Below are 12,482 nucleotides of genomic sequence, written 5' to 3'. Positions count from 1 at the left end.
AAACCATGCCCCAATAAGCCACACCCACCAGATAAGCCACACCCTAAGTGTCCCTGGAAAAAAAATCTCAAATGTTGGTTAACTAAGAACGTGATGGATGTAGAATGTAGGTAGAGTGGTTAGTTGGTTGAGTTCCAAGCAGAAGGAACAAGGAAAGCTTTTAAACATGTGCTTTCTTTTTCCCACTGACTTTCACTCCATGAAGTCATTCAATATTACTAATGCTGGCTTCACTCAGTACAGGTTTTTTTTGCATGCCTTTTTAAGTGTACTTATCTTGTTTTTGTTCCAAAGCCTTTTGTAGCAAAATGTTCTCATCTTCACTATCCATCTTCTGGAGGGAGATGTAACTTGATAAAGAATTATTATCCTAAAGCTCTGTCTGTAGCCCGGAGAGGTTTAGGTTGGAAGTATTCTGCGATCTGTTACAACTAGCTATACTCATGAATGTTCTTTAAGTCCCGTTTTTTTCAATATGTGCAAGGTGTCATCGGACACTGTTGCATCAGGTTTTGTGTTTTGTTTTTTTTATTGCTGTTTTTCTGTGATCAAGAATTTACAAAAAAAAATTACAAATGTTTTTATCAACAATTTAGGAATGAAAGGGAGGGACGTAATGAGCACAGTATAATTCCATATTACACATCTTATCATGCAAAACCGTTTTATAATGAAAAAAAAAGTCATGTAGGCTGCCAATGAAAAATACAATTCTCAAACGTTGGGCATCTACAGCTTGCATGTATTCCAATACATTGCTAGCTGCTGGATGACGTTCGCTATAAATTCTGCCGGACGAGCTCCCTCATGACTCTCCATCTTCTTAATGTCTCCTCCTGAAAATTTATCTAAGCTGAATTCTGATCAAATCAGAGTTAATTTTAACTGGATCAGAATTCAGCTTAGATGACCTTTCAGATATAGATAGGTGATGGAGAGTGACAGGGAGCTCGTCTGACAGAGTTGATAGTGAATGGCACCCAGCATCTTGTAATGTTTTGGAATACTTGCAAGCTGCAGAAGATAAACAGTTGAGAATTCTAACAAATTACTGAAGTGTATTTCATCGCATAATAGATGCATTGCAATAACAAAAATATGATGTAAAGGTCTCCATACAAAAAGTACGGTAGCATTGCCTTGCTGATTTCAGAAGTTTTGAATATGGTGCAGTTTCATAGGGTCTGCGCATACATTTATAAGTGATAGTAAAAATTTTATTCAAAACGAGTTCCATTTTTGCTTATTTTAATTCACTTTGTTTTTGGCAGAGGCAGAAAATGTTCAGGACACACTAAAGGAATCAACTGGGCAAGTTTCTTTAACCACTTTTTATTTTTTTTTTTAATTATTTATGTAAGGACTGTTTTTTTTAAAGGGAATATGTTGCTAGAAATGTTTTTTTTATTTTTTTTTCAGTTAAACAATTTAGTATATAAGTGATTACACGTTGTTTTAATTTTTTCACACGTCTGGAAATATTATAAATTAGATTCTAATTTATAACATTTCCATGTGCTGGCCACTAGAGGGAGCAGTTCCCAAAATTGCAGCATGGTCAATGTGGTAAAGCAACCTCATTGATTGATGCTGCAAATTTGGGGTGGACACACACTCCTCTAGTGTCCTCACACAATCCCCCCCCTCAATTCTTCTGCCTAGTGCCAGGAGAAGGAGGGGGTTTGAATGTCTTCAAACCTCCTACACTGTGTGCCGCCATTTTCTGAGCGACTGCAGTGTGTAGGAGGATCAGATACAGGGCTCAGCAGACAGTATCACACGAACATAATACACACATCATACATGAACATAAATTGCCTGCTCCCGCCTCCGCTGGTCCACATGAAAATGGCGCCGGATTTCGCTCTACGAACGAGCTTCAATTACGTCTGTGTGGGAACTACGCATGCGCCGTTCCAACACAGACGGCGCACGCTTCTGAGCATGGAACGGCTCCCGTTCGCATTCTCTATGGGGTTGTATGTGCCATATAGCATCTTAGTATGTGTCGTTAATCGACACAAACAGAGATGAAAAAAAATGGCAGCCCCCATAGAGAAGTAAAAGTATGCATATAGTAAAAAGTAGAAAGTGACAACACAAATAAATTTTTTGTTTATATTATATTAACCCCTTCCCGACATTTGACGTACATGTACGTCATGGAAAGCATTGACTTCCCGCAAAATGCCGTACATGTACGTCAAATGTTTGGCACCGGCTCAGAAACTGAGTCGGTGCCATCATCACCGGATCTCAGCTGTATCTTACAGTTGACATCCGACTGTAACGGCGGGGACCGAAATTAGCTTCGATCCCCGCCATTAACCCCTTAAGTGCAGCGCTCAAACGCGATCGCTGCACTTAAGGTGTTTGCAGCTCATCGGAGCCCCAGCAATGAAATTGCCGGGGTTCCGGTGGCTGCAATGGCAACCGGAGGCCTAATACTGGCCTCCCGGCCTGCCTAGCACCGAAGCCAGTCAAGATCCGCCCGGCGGCGGAGCCTGATCGGCTTCCGTAGCTGCCGGCAAGATGGCGCCGGGTCAGGAGCTGATCCGGCGTCATCAGCGGTGGATGTCAGCTGTACTGTACAGCTGACATCCACCTGTAACGGCGGGAACCGGAGCTAGCTCCGATCCCTGCCATTAACCCCTTCGATGCAGCAATCGAAAGCGATTGCTGCATCGTAGCGGTTACTAGCAGATCGCCAGCCCTGACAGGCAATCGGGACTGGCGACTGCTGTTATGGCAACAGGAGACACAATGGTCTCCTGCTCTGCCATTACGGAAGCCTATCAGGCCCCGCCGGGAGGCGAAGCCTAATCGGCTTGCTGTCAGTGAATGACTGACAGATCTAATACATTGCACTACGTAGGTAGTGCAATGTATTAGAAAAAAAAAAATCTGACCGTTGGACCTTCAAGTCCCCTAGTGGGACTTGAAGAAAAGTGTAAAAAAAGTGTAAAAAAAAGTGCAAAAAATAAAAGTTTGAAAACAATAAAAGTTTCAAGTAATCAAATAAAACACAATCCCCCTTTTACTCTTATCAAGTCCTTTATTATTGAAAAATAATAATAAACCATATGTATTTGGTATCGCCACGACCGTAACGACCTGAGGTATCAAAATATTGTATTATTTATTGCACGCGGTGAACAGCGTAAAAAACGTTACCAGAGTTTCTGTTTTTTAGTCACTTTGCCCTACAAATATTAGAATAAAAAGTGATCAAAAAGTCGCACGTATCCAAAAATGGTACCTATAAAAACTATAGCTCGTCCCGCAAAAAACAAGACCTCATACACCTCCGTCGACAAAAAAATTAAAACGTTCTGGTTCTCACAACTTTGCGACAGAAAAAAAATACATTCTTTTTACAAAAGTAATTTTATTGTGAAAAAAGTTGTAAAACATAAAAAAATGCTATAAATTAGGTATCGCCGGAATCGTACTGACCCGCAGAATAAAGTTAACATGTAGTTTATAACGCATGGTGAACGCTGTATAAAAAAAACGAAAAAAGCTGTGCCAGAATTGCATTTTTTTGTTTACCTGGCATCCCAAAAAATAGGATAAAAGGTGATCAAAAAGTCACATGTACCCCAAAATGGTACCAATAATAACTACAGCTCATCCCGCAACAAACCAGCCCTCATACCGCTACGTCTATGAAAAATAAAATCAGTTATGGCTCCAATAAGTCAGGAAATAAAAAAATATGCAGTTGTGCCCGAGGGGAACATTTCTTCTGTTTGAAGAGGCGATTTATCAAGGACCTAAAATTAGGGAACCAGGAAAGGGAGGGCCCAAACATATCCGCTGGAAGCGACGGTGCCCGTATTATACCAGGACAACACTTCCCAGCAAAATTCCTCAAACTACAAAGGTGCAGAGTGTTGACCAAAAGGGGGATAAGAAATTACACCATTTATCAGTGCGACACCGGCCTGTGCAGAAAGGATTGCTTCACAGCGTAACACACATCTATGGATTATTAATTTTTTTTCATACCACCTGACTATGCCCCTTATATACTCCGCCCTGCTTACATGTACCCCCACATTATAAAACACCAGCAATACTCAAACAAATTTAGTACCAAGCAAAATCCGCTCTCCAAAAGCCAAATGGTGCTCCCTCGGCTCTGAACCCTACAGCGTGCCCAAACAGCAGTTTCCTTCAACATATATGGCATCGTCATACCCGGGAGAACCCTTTTAACAATTTTTGGGGTGTGTGTCTCCAGTGTCATAAGCTTGGCATGACATATTTGCCACTGAATGGCATATCTAGGGAAAAATATAAATTTTTAATTTGCACCATCCGCAGCGCATTCATTTATGGAAAAGACCTGTTGGGTGAAAATCCTCACTACACCTCTTAATAAATGCCTTGAGGGGTGCAGTTTCCATAATGGGGTCACTTCTCAGGGGTTTCTTTTTATTATTTCACATCTGAGCCTCTGCAGTTGTGAACCAATACTTTGTAAATCGCCAAATTAGGCCTCCACTCCGCATGGTACTCTTCACTCCTGAGCCCTGTCATATGTCCAGGCAAAAGATTAGGGCCACATGTAGGGTGTTTCTAAAACCGGGAAACACCACATAATAATTAGAGGGCTGTCTTGTTATGGTGGCACAAGCTGGGCACCACATATTGGCATATCTATGGAAGAAAATCCCATTTTCACTCTGCAACATCGAGTGAACACTAATTTCTACAAAACACCTGCAGGGTTAAAATGCTTACTACACCCCTTGGTAAATGCATTGAGGGGTGTCGTTTCCAAAATGGGGTCACTTCTGGGGGGTTTCCACTGTTTTGGGCCCACAGGCGCCCAGAAACCAATCCAGCAACATCTGCACTCCAAATGGCGGTCCTTTCCTTCTGAGCCCTGCCGTTTGCCCAAACAGCAGTTTATGACCACATATGGGGTATTGCCGTACTCGGGAGAAATTGCTTTACAAATTTTGGGTTCTTTTTTTCCTTTATTTGTTGAGAAAATGAAAAAATTTGCGCTAAAGCTACGTCTTATTGAAGAAAAAGGACTGTTTTTATTTTCACTGCCTAATTCTAATAAATTCTATGAAACGTCTGTGGGGTCAAAATGCTTACTACACCCCTAGATGAATTCCTCAAGAGGTGTAGTTTCCTAAATGGAGTCCCTTTTTGGGCGTTTTCATTGTTTTGTCCCCTCAGGGGCTTTGCAAATGTGACATGGCCTCCGCAAACCATTCCTGCTAAATGTGATCTCAAAAAGCCAAATAGTGCTGTTTCCCTTCTAAGCCCTGCCGTGTGTCCAAACAGCCGTTTATTACCACATGTGGGGTATTGTTTTACTCGGGAGAAATTGCTTTACAAATTTTGTGGTGCTTTTTCTCCTTCAGTCCTTGTGGAAATGAGAATAAATTAGCTAAACCTACATTTTCTTTGAAAAAATTTAGATTATCATTTTCACAACCTACTTCCAATAATTTATGCAAAAAACCTGTGGGGTCAAAACGCTCACTATACCCCTAGATAATTTCCTCAATGGGTGTAGTTTCCGAAATGGGGTCACTTGTGGGGGGTTTCCACTGTTTTGTCCCCTCAGGGGCTTTGTAAATGTGACATGGCCTCTCAAACCATTCCTGCTAAATTTGAGCTCCAAAAGCCAAACGGCGCTCTTTCCCTTCTAAGCCCTGCCGTGTGTCCAAATATCCATTTATTACCACATGTGGGGTAGTGTTTTACTCGGGAGAAATTGCTTTACAAATTTTGCGATGCTTTTTCTCCTTTAGTCCTTGTGGAAATGAGAAAAAAAATCGCTAAACCTACATTTTCTTTGAAGAAATGTTGATTTTAATTTTCACGGCCTACTTCCAATAATTTCTGTAAAAAACCTGTGCGGTCAAAATGCTCACTACACCCCTAGATAATTTCCTTGAGGTGTCTAGTTTCCCAGATGGGGTCACTTTTGGGGAACTTTCACTGTTTTGGCACCGCAAGAGCCCTTCAAACCTGACATGGTGCCTAAAATATATTCTAACAAAAATAAGGCCCCAAAATCCACTAGGTGCTCCTTTGCTTCTGAGGCCGGTGCTTCAGTCCAGTAGCACGCTACGGCCACATGTGGGATATTTCCTAAAACTGCAGAAACTGGGCAACAAATATTGAGTTGCATTTCTCTGGTAAAACCTTCTGTGTTATAAAAAAAATTGTATTAAAAATTTATTTCTGCAAAAAAATATGAAATTTGTAAATTTCACCTCTACTTTGCTTTAATTCCTGTGAAATGTGTAAAGGGTTAAGACATTTTCTAAATGCTGTTTTGAATACTTTGAGGGGTGAAGTTTTTAAAATGGGGCCCTCAAAACCACTTCACAACTGAACTGGCCCCTGTAAAAATAGCCTTTTGAAATTTTCTTGAAAATATGAGAAATTGCTGCTAAAGTTCTAAGCCTTGTGATGTCATAGAAAAATAAAAGGATGTTCAAAAAACGATGCCAATCTAAAGTAGACATATGGGGGATGTTAATTAGCAACAATTTTGTGTGTTATAACTGCCCGTCTTACAAGCAGATACATTTAAATTGAGAAAAATGCTAATTTTTGCAATTTTTCACTATATTTTCGTGTTTTTCACAATTAAATACTGAATGTATCGACCAAATTTTACCACTATCTTAAAGTCCAATGTGTCACGAGAAAACAATCTCAGAATCGCCCGGATAGGTGAAAGCATTTCAACGTTATTACCACATAAAGTGAAACATGTCAGATTTGAAAAATGAGGCTCTGTCAGGAAGGTCAAAAGTGGCTAAAGAGGGAAGGGGTTAAAAGCAATATAAAAAAATAAATAAATCATGGCACCTTTCCTTTTAAAGAGGCTCTGTCACCAGATTCTCAAACCCCTATCTCCTATTGCATGTGATCGGCGCTGCAATGTAGATAACTAACGTTTTTTTTTAAAACTATCATTTTTGGCCAAGTTATGAGCAATTTTATATTTATGCAAATGAGCCTTTCTAATGGACAACTGGGCGTGTTTTCTCTTATTTCCAACTGGGCGTCTATTGTGTTTGTAACATCTGGGCGTGTTTACTTGTTTTATTAGCTGGGCGTTGTGAATAGAAGTGCATGATGCTGACATATGATGCTGACATACACTTCTATTCACAACGCCCAGCTAGTAAAACAAGTAAACACGCCCAGATGTTACAAACACAATACACGCCCAGTTGGAAATAAGAGAAAACACGCCCAGTTGTCCATTAGAAAGGCTCATTTGCATAAATATAAAATTGCTCATAACTTGGCCAAAAATGATCGTTTTAAAAAAAACGTTAGTTATCTACATTGCAGCGCCGATCACATGCAATAGGAGATAGGGGTTTGAGAATCTGGTGACAGAGCCTCTTTAAGCTCTTGCTAGCATGGAACATTCCCACTTATTGAAGCTCTTCCCTTTAAATTGCTTTCGCTTGAGTGAGCATAAAATAAATATTTTTGGATAGCCCTGGGTTTGGATATCATTAATGTTTTGCTTAAATTTAGTAAATGTACAAATGCTTAACGGCTCATTCAGATGAGCATGTGACGGCCGTTAAAACAATGACTGTCACACGGACTCATGTATTTCAGTGGGGCCGTTCACACGACTATTTGTTTCAATGGAGCGTGTGAAGGGTCCTTGAAAAAAATAGGACATGTAGGTAGGGAAATATACAATCCTAACTTTTAATCGGTTTTAACACTGAAAACCTTAAAACGAGACCTAACCACGAATTTCCATGTATACTTTTTTTTTTTTTTTTTTTAGCACTGCTATCTTTTTTTTTTTTTTTTTTTTTTAAACTCCACTCTCTTCCATAAGTACATTTGGAATTTTGCTGGTTTAGTGTCTCCCAGAACCCCTTTACTGATTTCATCATTTGTATAGGGCTTGTTTTTCTGGTTAGCCTTTTGGAAAATCTAGGGCTTTATACATAACTAGTACAGAAAAAGTGTTGTAATTGTAGAATCGCAGATACCAGCTTTCGTTTTTCAAGTGCAAGCTGAAAAGGAAAAATGGTGTAGTTGCTATTGGATACTCTTACACAGTAATCTGATGTATGTGCTGCACCCTGGAACTAATTGCGCTTTAAAAGAAATAATAAAAAAATGATTGTATACTAAAATATCAAATTAACCCCTTAATGACCGGGCATGTTTGTACCTTAATGACCAAGCCAGATTTGTCAAATCTGGTATGTCTGACTTTATCAGAGAATAACTCTGTGAAAGTTTTGAATATCCAAGTAATTCTGACATTGTTTTTTCGTCACATGTTGTACTTTATTTTAGTGGTAAAAATAGACTGATACGATTTGCGGAAATTTAATTAAAAAATAGAAAAATGGAAGAAATTTTGTAAAAATTACCATTTTCCCCTATTTTTAACTGCAATATGTCACATATGTACACACATACTGTACAATTTTTTTAATTAAATATATATTTCTATCTCTTTACTCTATTTTGGCAGCACTTTTGAAAAAATAAAATAAATTTTCAGCAATTTAGAGGACTTACAAATTGAATAATAATTGTATAAATTTTGAAGTACATTTTGTTTTCCTGCACCAAGCCAGGTTTTCAGAGGCTCATAGGTCTCAGAGTGATGGAAACCCCCACAAATGACCCCATTTAGAAAACTAGACCCCTTAAGGTATTTACCTAAGGGTATAGTAAGTATTTTGACCCCACAGTTTTTTGCTAAATTTAATCCATAGCAGGTGAAAAAAAAAATTCACTTTTTTTCATAAAAGTATCAGTTTGAAGACCAATTTCTTTGTAAAGCGACCATGAGAATGAAGAAACACACCACAAAAATCTATCACCCTGTTTCTCCTGTTTTCAAAAATACCAACATTGTGGCCCTAATGCGCTGCCTGGACACACGGCAGGACCCAAAAGGGAGGCAGCACCCGGAGGCTTTCAGGACTCATATTTTGCTTGAAAATGTTTTAGGCCCCACTCTACATTTGGAGAGGCTTTGAGCTGCCAGAACGATAGAAACTCCCCATAAACAACCCCATTTAGAAAACTAGACCCCATAACATAATTATTTAGGTGTATAGTAAGTGTTTTGACCCCACAGTTCTTTGCTAAATTTAATGCATATCAGGTGAAAAAAAAAATTATTTCACTTTTTTCATAAAAGTATTAGTTTGAAGACCGATTTCTTTGTAAAGCGAACATGAAAATGAAGAAACACACCAAAAAATCTATCACCCTCTTTCTCCTGTTTTCAAAAATACCCACATTGTGGCCCTAATGCGCTGCCTGGACACACGGCAGGACCCAAAAGGAAGGGAACACCCGGAGGCTTTCAGGACTCATATTTTGCTTGAAAATGTTTAAGGCCCCACTGTACATTTGGAGAAGCTTTGAGCTGCCAGAACGATAAACTCCCCATAAACGACCCCATTTCGAAAACTAGACCCCTTAAGGTATTTATCTAGGGGTATAGTTAGCATTTTGACCACACAGGTTTTTTGCTAAATATATTGGAATTAGTCTGTAAAAATTAAAATGTACTTTTTTTCTGAAACAACATAGAAATTTTTATTATTTACAAGGAATAACGAAGAAAATGCACCCCAACATTTGTAAAGCAATGTCTCCCGATTACGACAATACCCCATATGTGGTAATAAACTGCTGTTTGGACCCACAGCAGGGCTCAGAAGGGAAGGAGCGCCATTTGGATTTATGATTTTGCTGGAATGGTTTTCGGTGCCATGTCGCATTTGCAATGCACTGGAGGGACCAAAACAGTGGAAACCCACGAAAAGTTACCCCATTTTGGAAAAACCTTCAAGACATTTTTCTAGGGGTATAGTGAGCATTTAGACCCCACGGCTCTTTTGCAGAGTTTATTGGAATTAGGGCGCAAAAATTAATATCAACATTTTTTCCACAAAAATGTTGCATTTTCTCATTTTCACAATGGATAAAGGAGGAAGAAAACAACCATTTTTTATAAAGCAATTTCTCCCGAGTACGGAAATACCCCACATGTGGTCAAAAGTTTTTTTCATTAGAAATGAATTAACCCTTTCAGGACTGATCCATTTTTTGCTTTCATATTTTAGATTTTCACTCCCCGCTTTCCAAGAGCCATAACTTTTTTATTTTTCCATCAATAGAGCGGTGTGAGGGCTTATTTCTTGCGGGACAATCTGTAGTTTTCATTGGTTGCATTTTGGGGTACATGCGATTTTTTTTTTTTTATTTTTTTTTTTTTTATTTTTTTTTTATCACTTTTTATTCAATTTTTTTGCAATCCTGAGCAAAAAACAGGAATTCTGACACAGTTTTTTAGGTTTTCTTTTTGCAGCGCTCACCGTACGCTATAGGTGACATTTTTACTTTATTCTGCGTGTTAGTACGATTACGGCGATACCAGATGTATATAGGTTTGGTCCTTTTTTTTTGCGTTTGCGCAATAAAATGACTTATTTATAAAAAAAAAAATTTCTGTGTCACCATATTCTGAGGGCCATAATTTTTTACTTTTTTAGTCAAAAAAGCTGTGTAAGGGCTTGTTTTTTGCGGGACGGATAGAAGTTTTTATTGGTACTATTTTCGGGTACATGCGACTTTTTGATCACTTTTTATTCTCTATTTTGGGAGGGGTGGTGACAAAAAAAATTGTGATTCTGTCGTAGTTTTTTATTGATTTTTTTTTGGGGTGTTCATCGTGCTGGAAAAATAACATTATAGTTTTATAGTTGGGTTCGTTACGAACGCGGTGATACCAAATATGTGTACTTTTTTAACGTGTTCATTTTTTTTCTATAATAAAAGTCTTATTATAGGAAAAAAAGCATTTAGTGTTTATAGAACTTCTAACTTTTATTTGTACACTTTTTTGAAAACATTTTTATGACTTTTTTTTAACTTTTTTTTTCTTGTCCCACTAGGGGACACTTAGTCTTGCAGCTTTGATCGCTGCTAGAGTATATTACACTACACACGTAGTGTAATGTACTCTAACTGTCATTGTGACGTGACTGTCACACTGACAGGAAGCAGAGGAGGAACGGCCGGAGGCTGTTCCTCCGAGGCTTCCGTACATGGCAACCCGGAGGTCATTATCTGACCTCCGATTGCCGTGACAAGCATCGGTAGCCCCCACGATCACTTCGTGGGGGCTGCCGATGTGCTTCAAACCACTTAAATGCGGCGACGGCAATCCGTCGCCGCACTTAAGGGGTTAATTGCCGAAATCAGCGGCGATGGTCCGCTGTCCGGCGAGACTGATGTCTCAGCTGTCTAGGACAGCTGTCAGCGCGGGTCTGTCACTCTGTGTTTACACAGAGTGACAGTTTGAAATGCGGACGAAAATGAACGTCATGGTGCGGGAACTAGCAGCCGACCATGACCATGACGTTCATTTTCGTCCTTGGTCGTTAAGGGGTTAAGCGGTCATGATGGTGGGTCTGTTAGCAATAGTTGTCCGGTTTGCTAGTGGCAGCTAGTAGAATTCTGCGCTAGTTTCTGATTTGACAGTTTGTTCCCTATATCTGATACATAATTTCTGAAAACTCATGCACATTATATCTACCATATGTCACACTTACTGAATATGGGTTATTTTTACATCTGTACTACAGCAAAAAACATCATGCAAAGAGTGACAAGACACAGTCTAACATGTCCAAAAAGGTATGCATATTTTATATTATATTGTTTTTGTGATGTAAGATTTTGAAGCAAATGAGTCTGTTGTAAAAAAAAAATAAATAAATTTACTTGAAGGGGTCGTCCCATGAATGCAAGTGCTCCATTAAATAAATAAATAAAATTGTCCGATTGGCTCCACCCGCTGTTCATTCCAAATAGGTCTCTGTATTTCCATAGAGTGAGACTACTGCTGGACACGCATGTGCAGTAAAGTGCACACTGTACAGCCGGATCTAGATCTATAATCCCAGAGAAGGAATCTGCAGATTTATTAGCCGAAGTCAGGGAGACGGAGACTGCAAGCAGCGATGAGGCCGCTGTGGGAGGACCAGTCAGGAGAAGGCACATGCAAGGCATTATGGGACCTGCAGGAAGCAGCCTCTCTAGTGGATTCCTCCTACTGTCTCTACCGTTCGGCGTGGCAGAAAAAGCCGATCATGTATGAGCAAAAGATACCGCTGCAAAATAATATTCAATGTTAACCCTTCATGTAAGCATTACTTGCAGTTGGGGAGAGTTTAGGAGTAAAGGCTTTTGTGGGACAACCCCTTCTCCAAATCTCCACTATTTCAATTAATATGTGTGTATTTTACAGACTTTTCCTATAGAGCCAGTAAAAAGCAACCAAGATGTATTCCATTTTCTGGTATGTACTCCTACAATAATTAGTTCCATTTAGACCAATGCAACATCTTCGGATTTCCGAAATTCACCAATTTTTAGTCTCATGCACATTTAATTTTATTTTCATTAGATTTAAATGGGTCTTC

At 39.2% G+C, this 12,482-nt stretch overlaps 1 protein-coding gene across 7 annotated transcripts in view; it reads left to right on the top strand.

Moving 5' to 3' along the window:
- Positions 1-12,482, top strand: part of LOC142651751 (uncharacterized) — a 100,868-nt gene that overhangs the window by 74,838 nt on the left and 13,548 nt on the right. For all 7 annotated transcript variants that reach the window (XM_075826799.1, XM_075826802.1, XM_075826801.1 and 4 more), the window contains 3 exons: positions 1,272-1,311; positions 11,643-11,694; positions 12,308-12,358. In XM_075826799.1, the coding sequence (XP_075682914.1) occupies positions 1,272-1,311; positions 11,643-11,694; positions 12,308-12,358 (143 nt within the window). The remainder of the gene's footprint in view (positions 1-1,271; positions 1,312-11,642; positions 11,695-12,307; positions 12,359-12,482) is intronic.

Source organism: Rhinoderma darwinii, chromosome 5 (assembly GCF_050947455.1).
Source record: "Rhinoderma darwinii isolate aRhiDar2 chromosome 5, aRhiDar2.hap1, whole genome shotgun sequence".
Classification (NCBI taxonomy): Eukaryota; Metazoa; Chordata; class Amphibia; order Anura; family Rhinodermatidae; genus Rhinoderma; species Rhinoderma darwinii.
The sequence above is the reverse complement of the archived record's forward strand: the minus strand, read 5'-3'. Positions and strand labels throughout refer to the sequence as shown.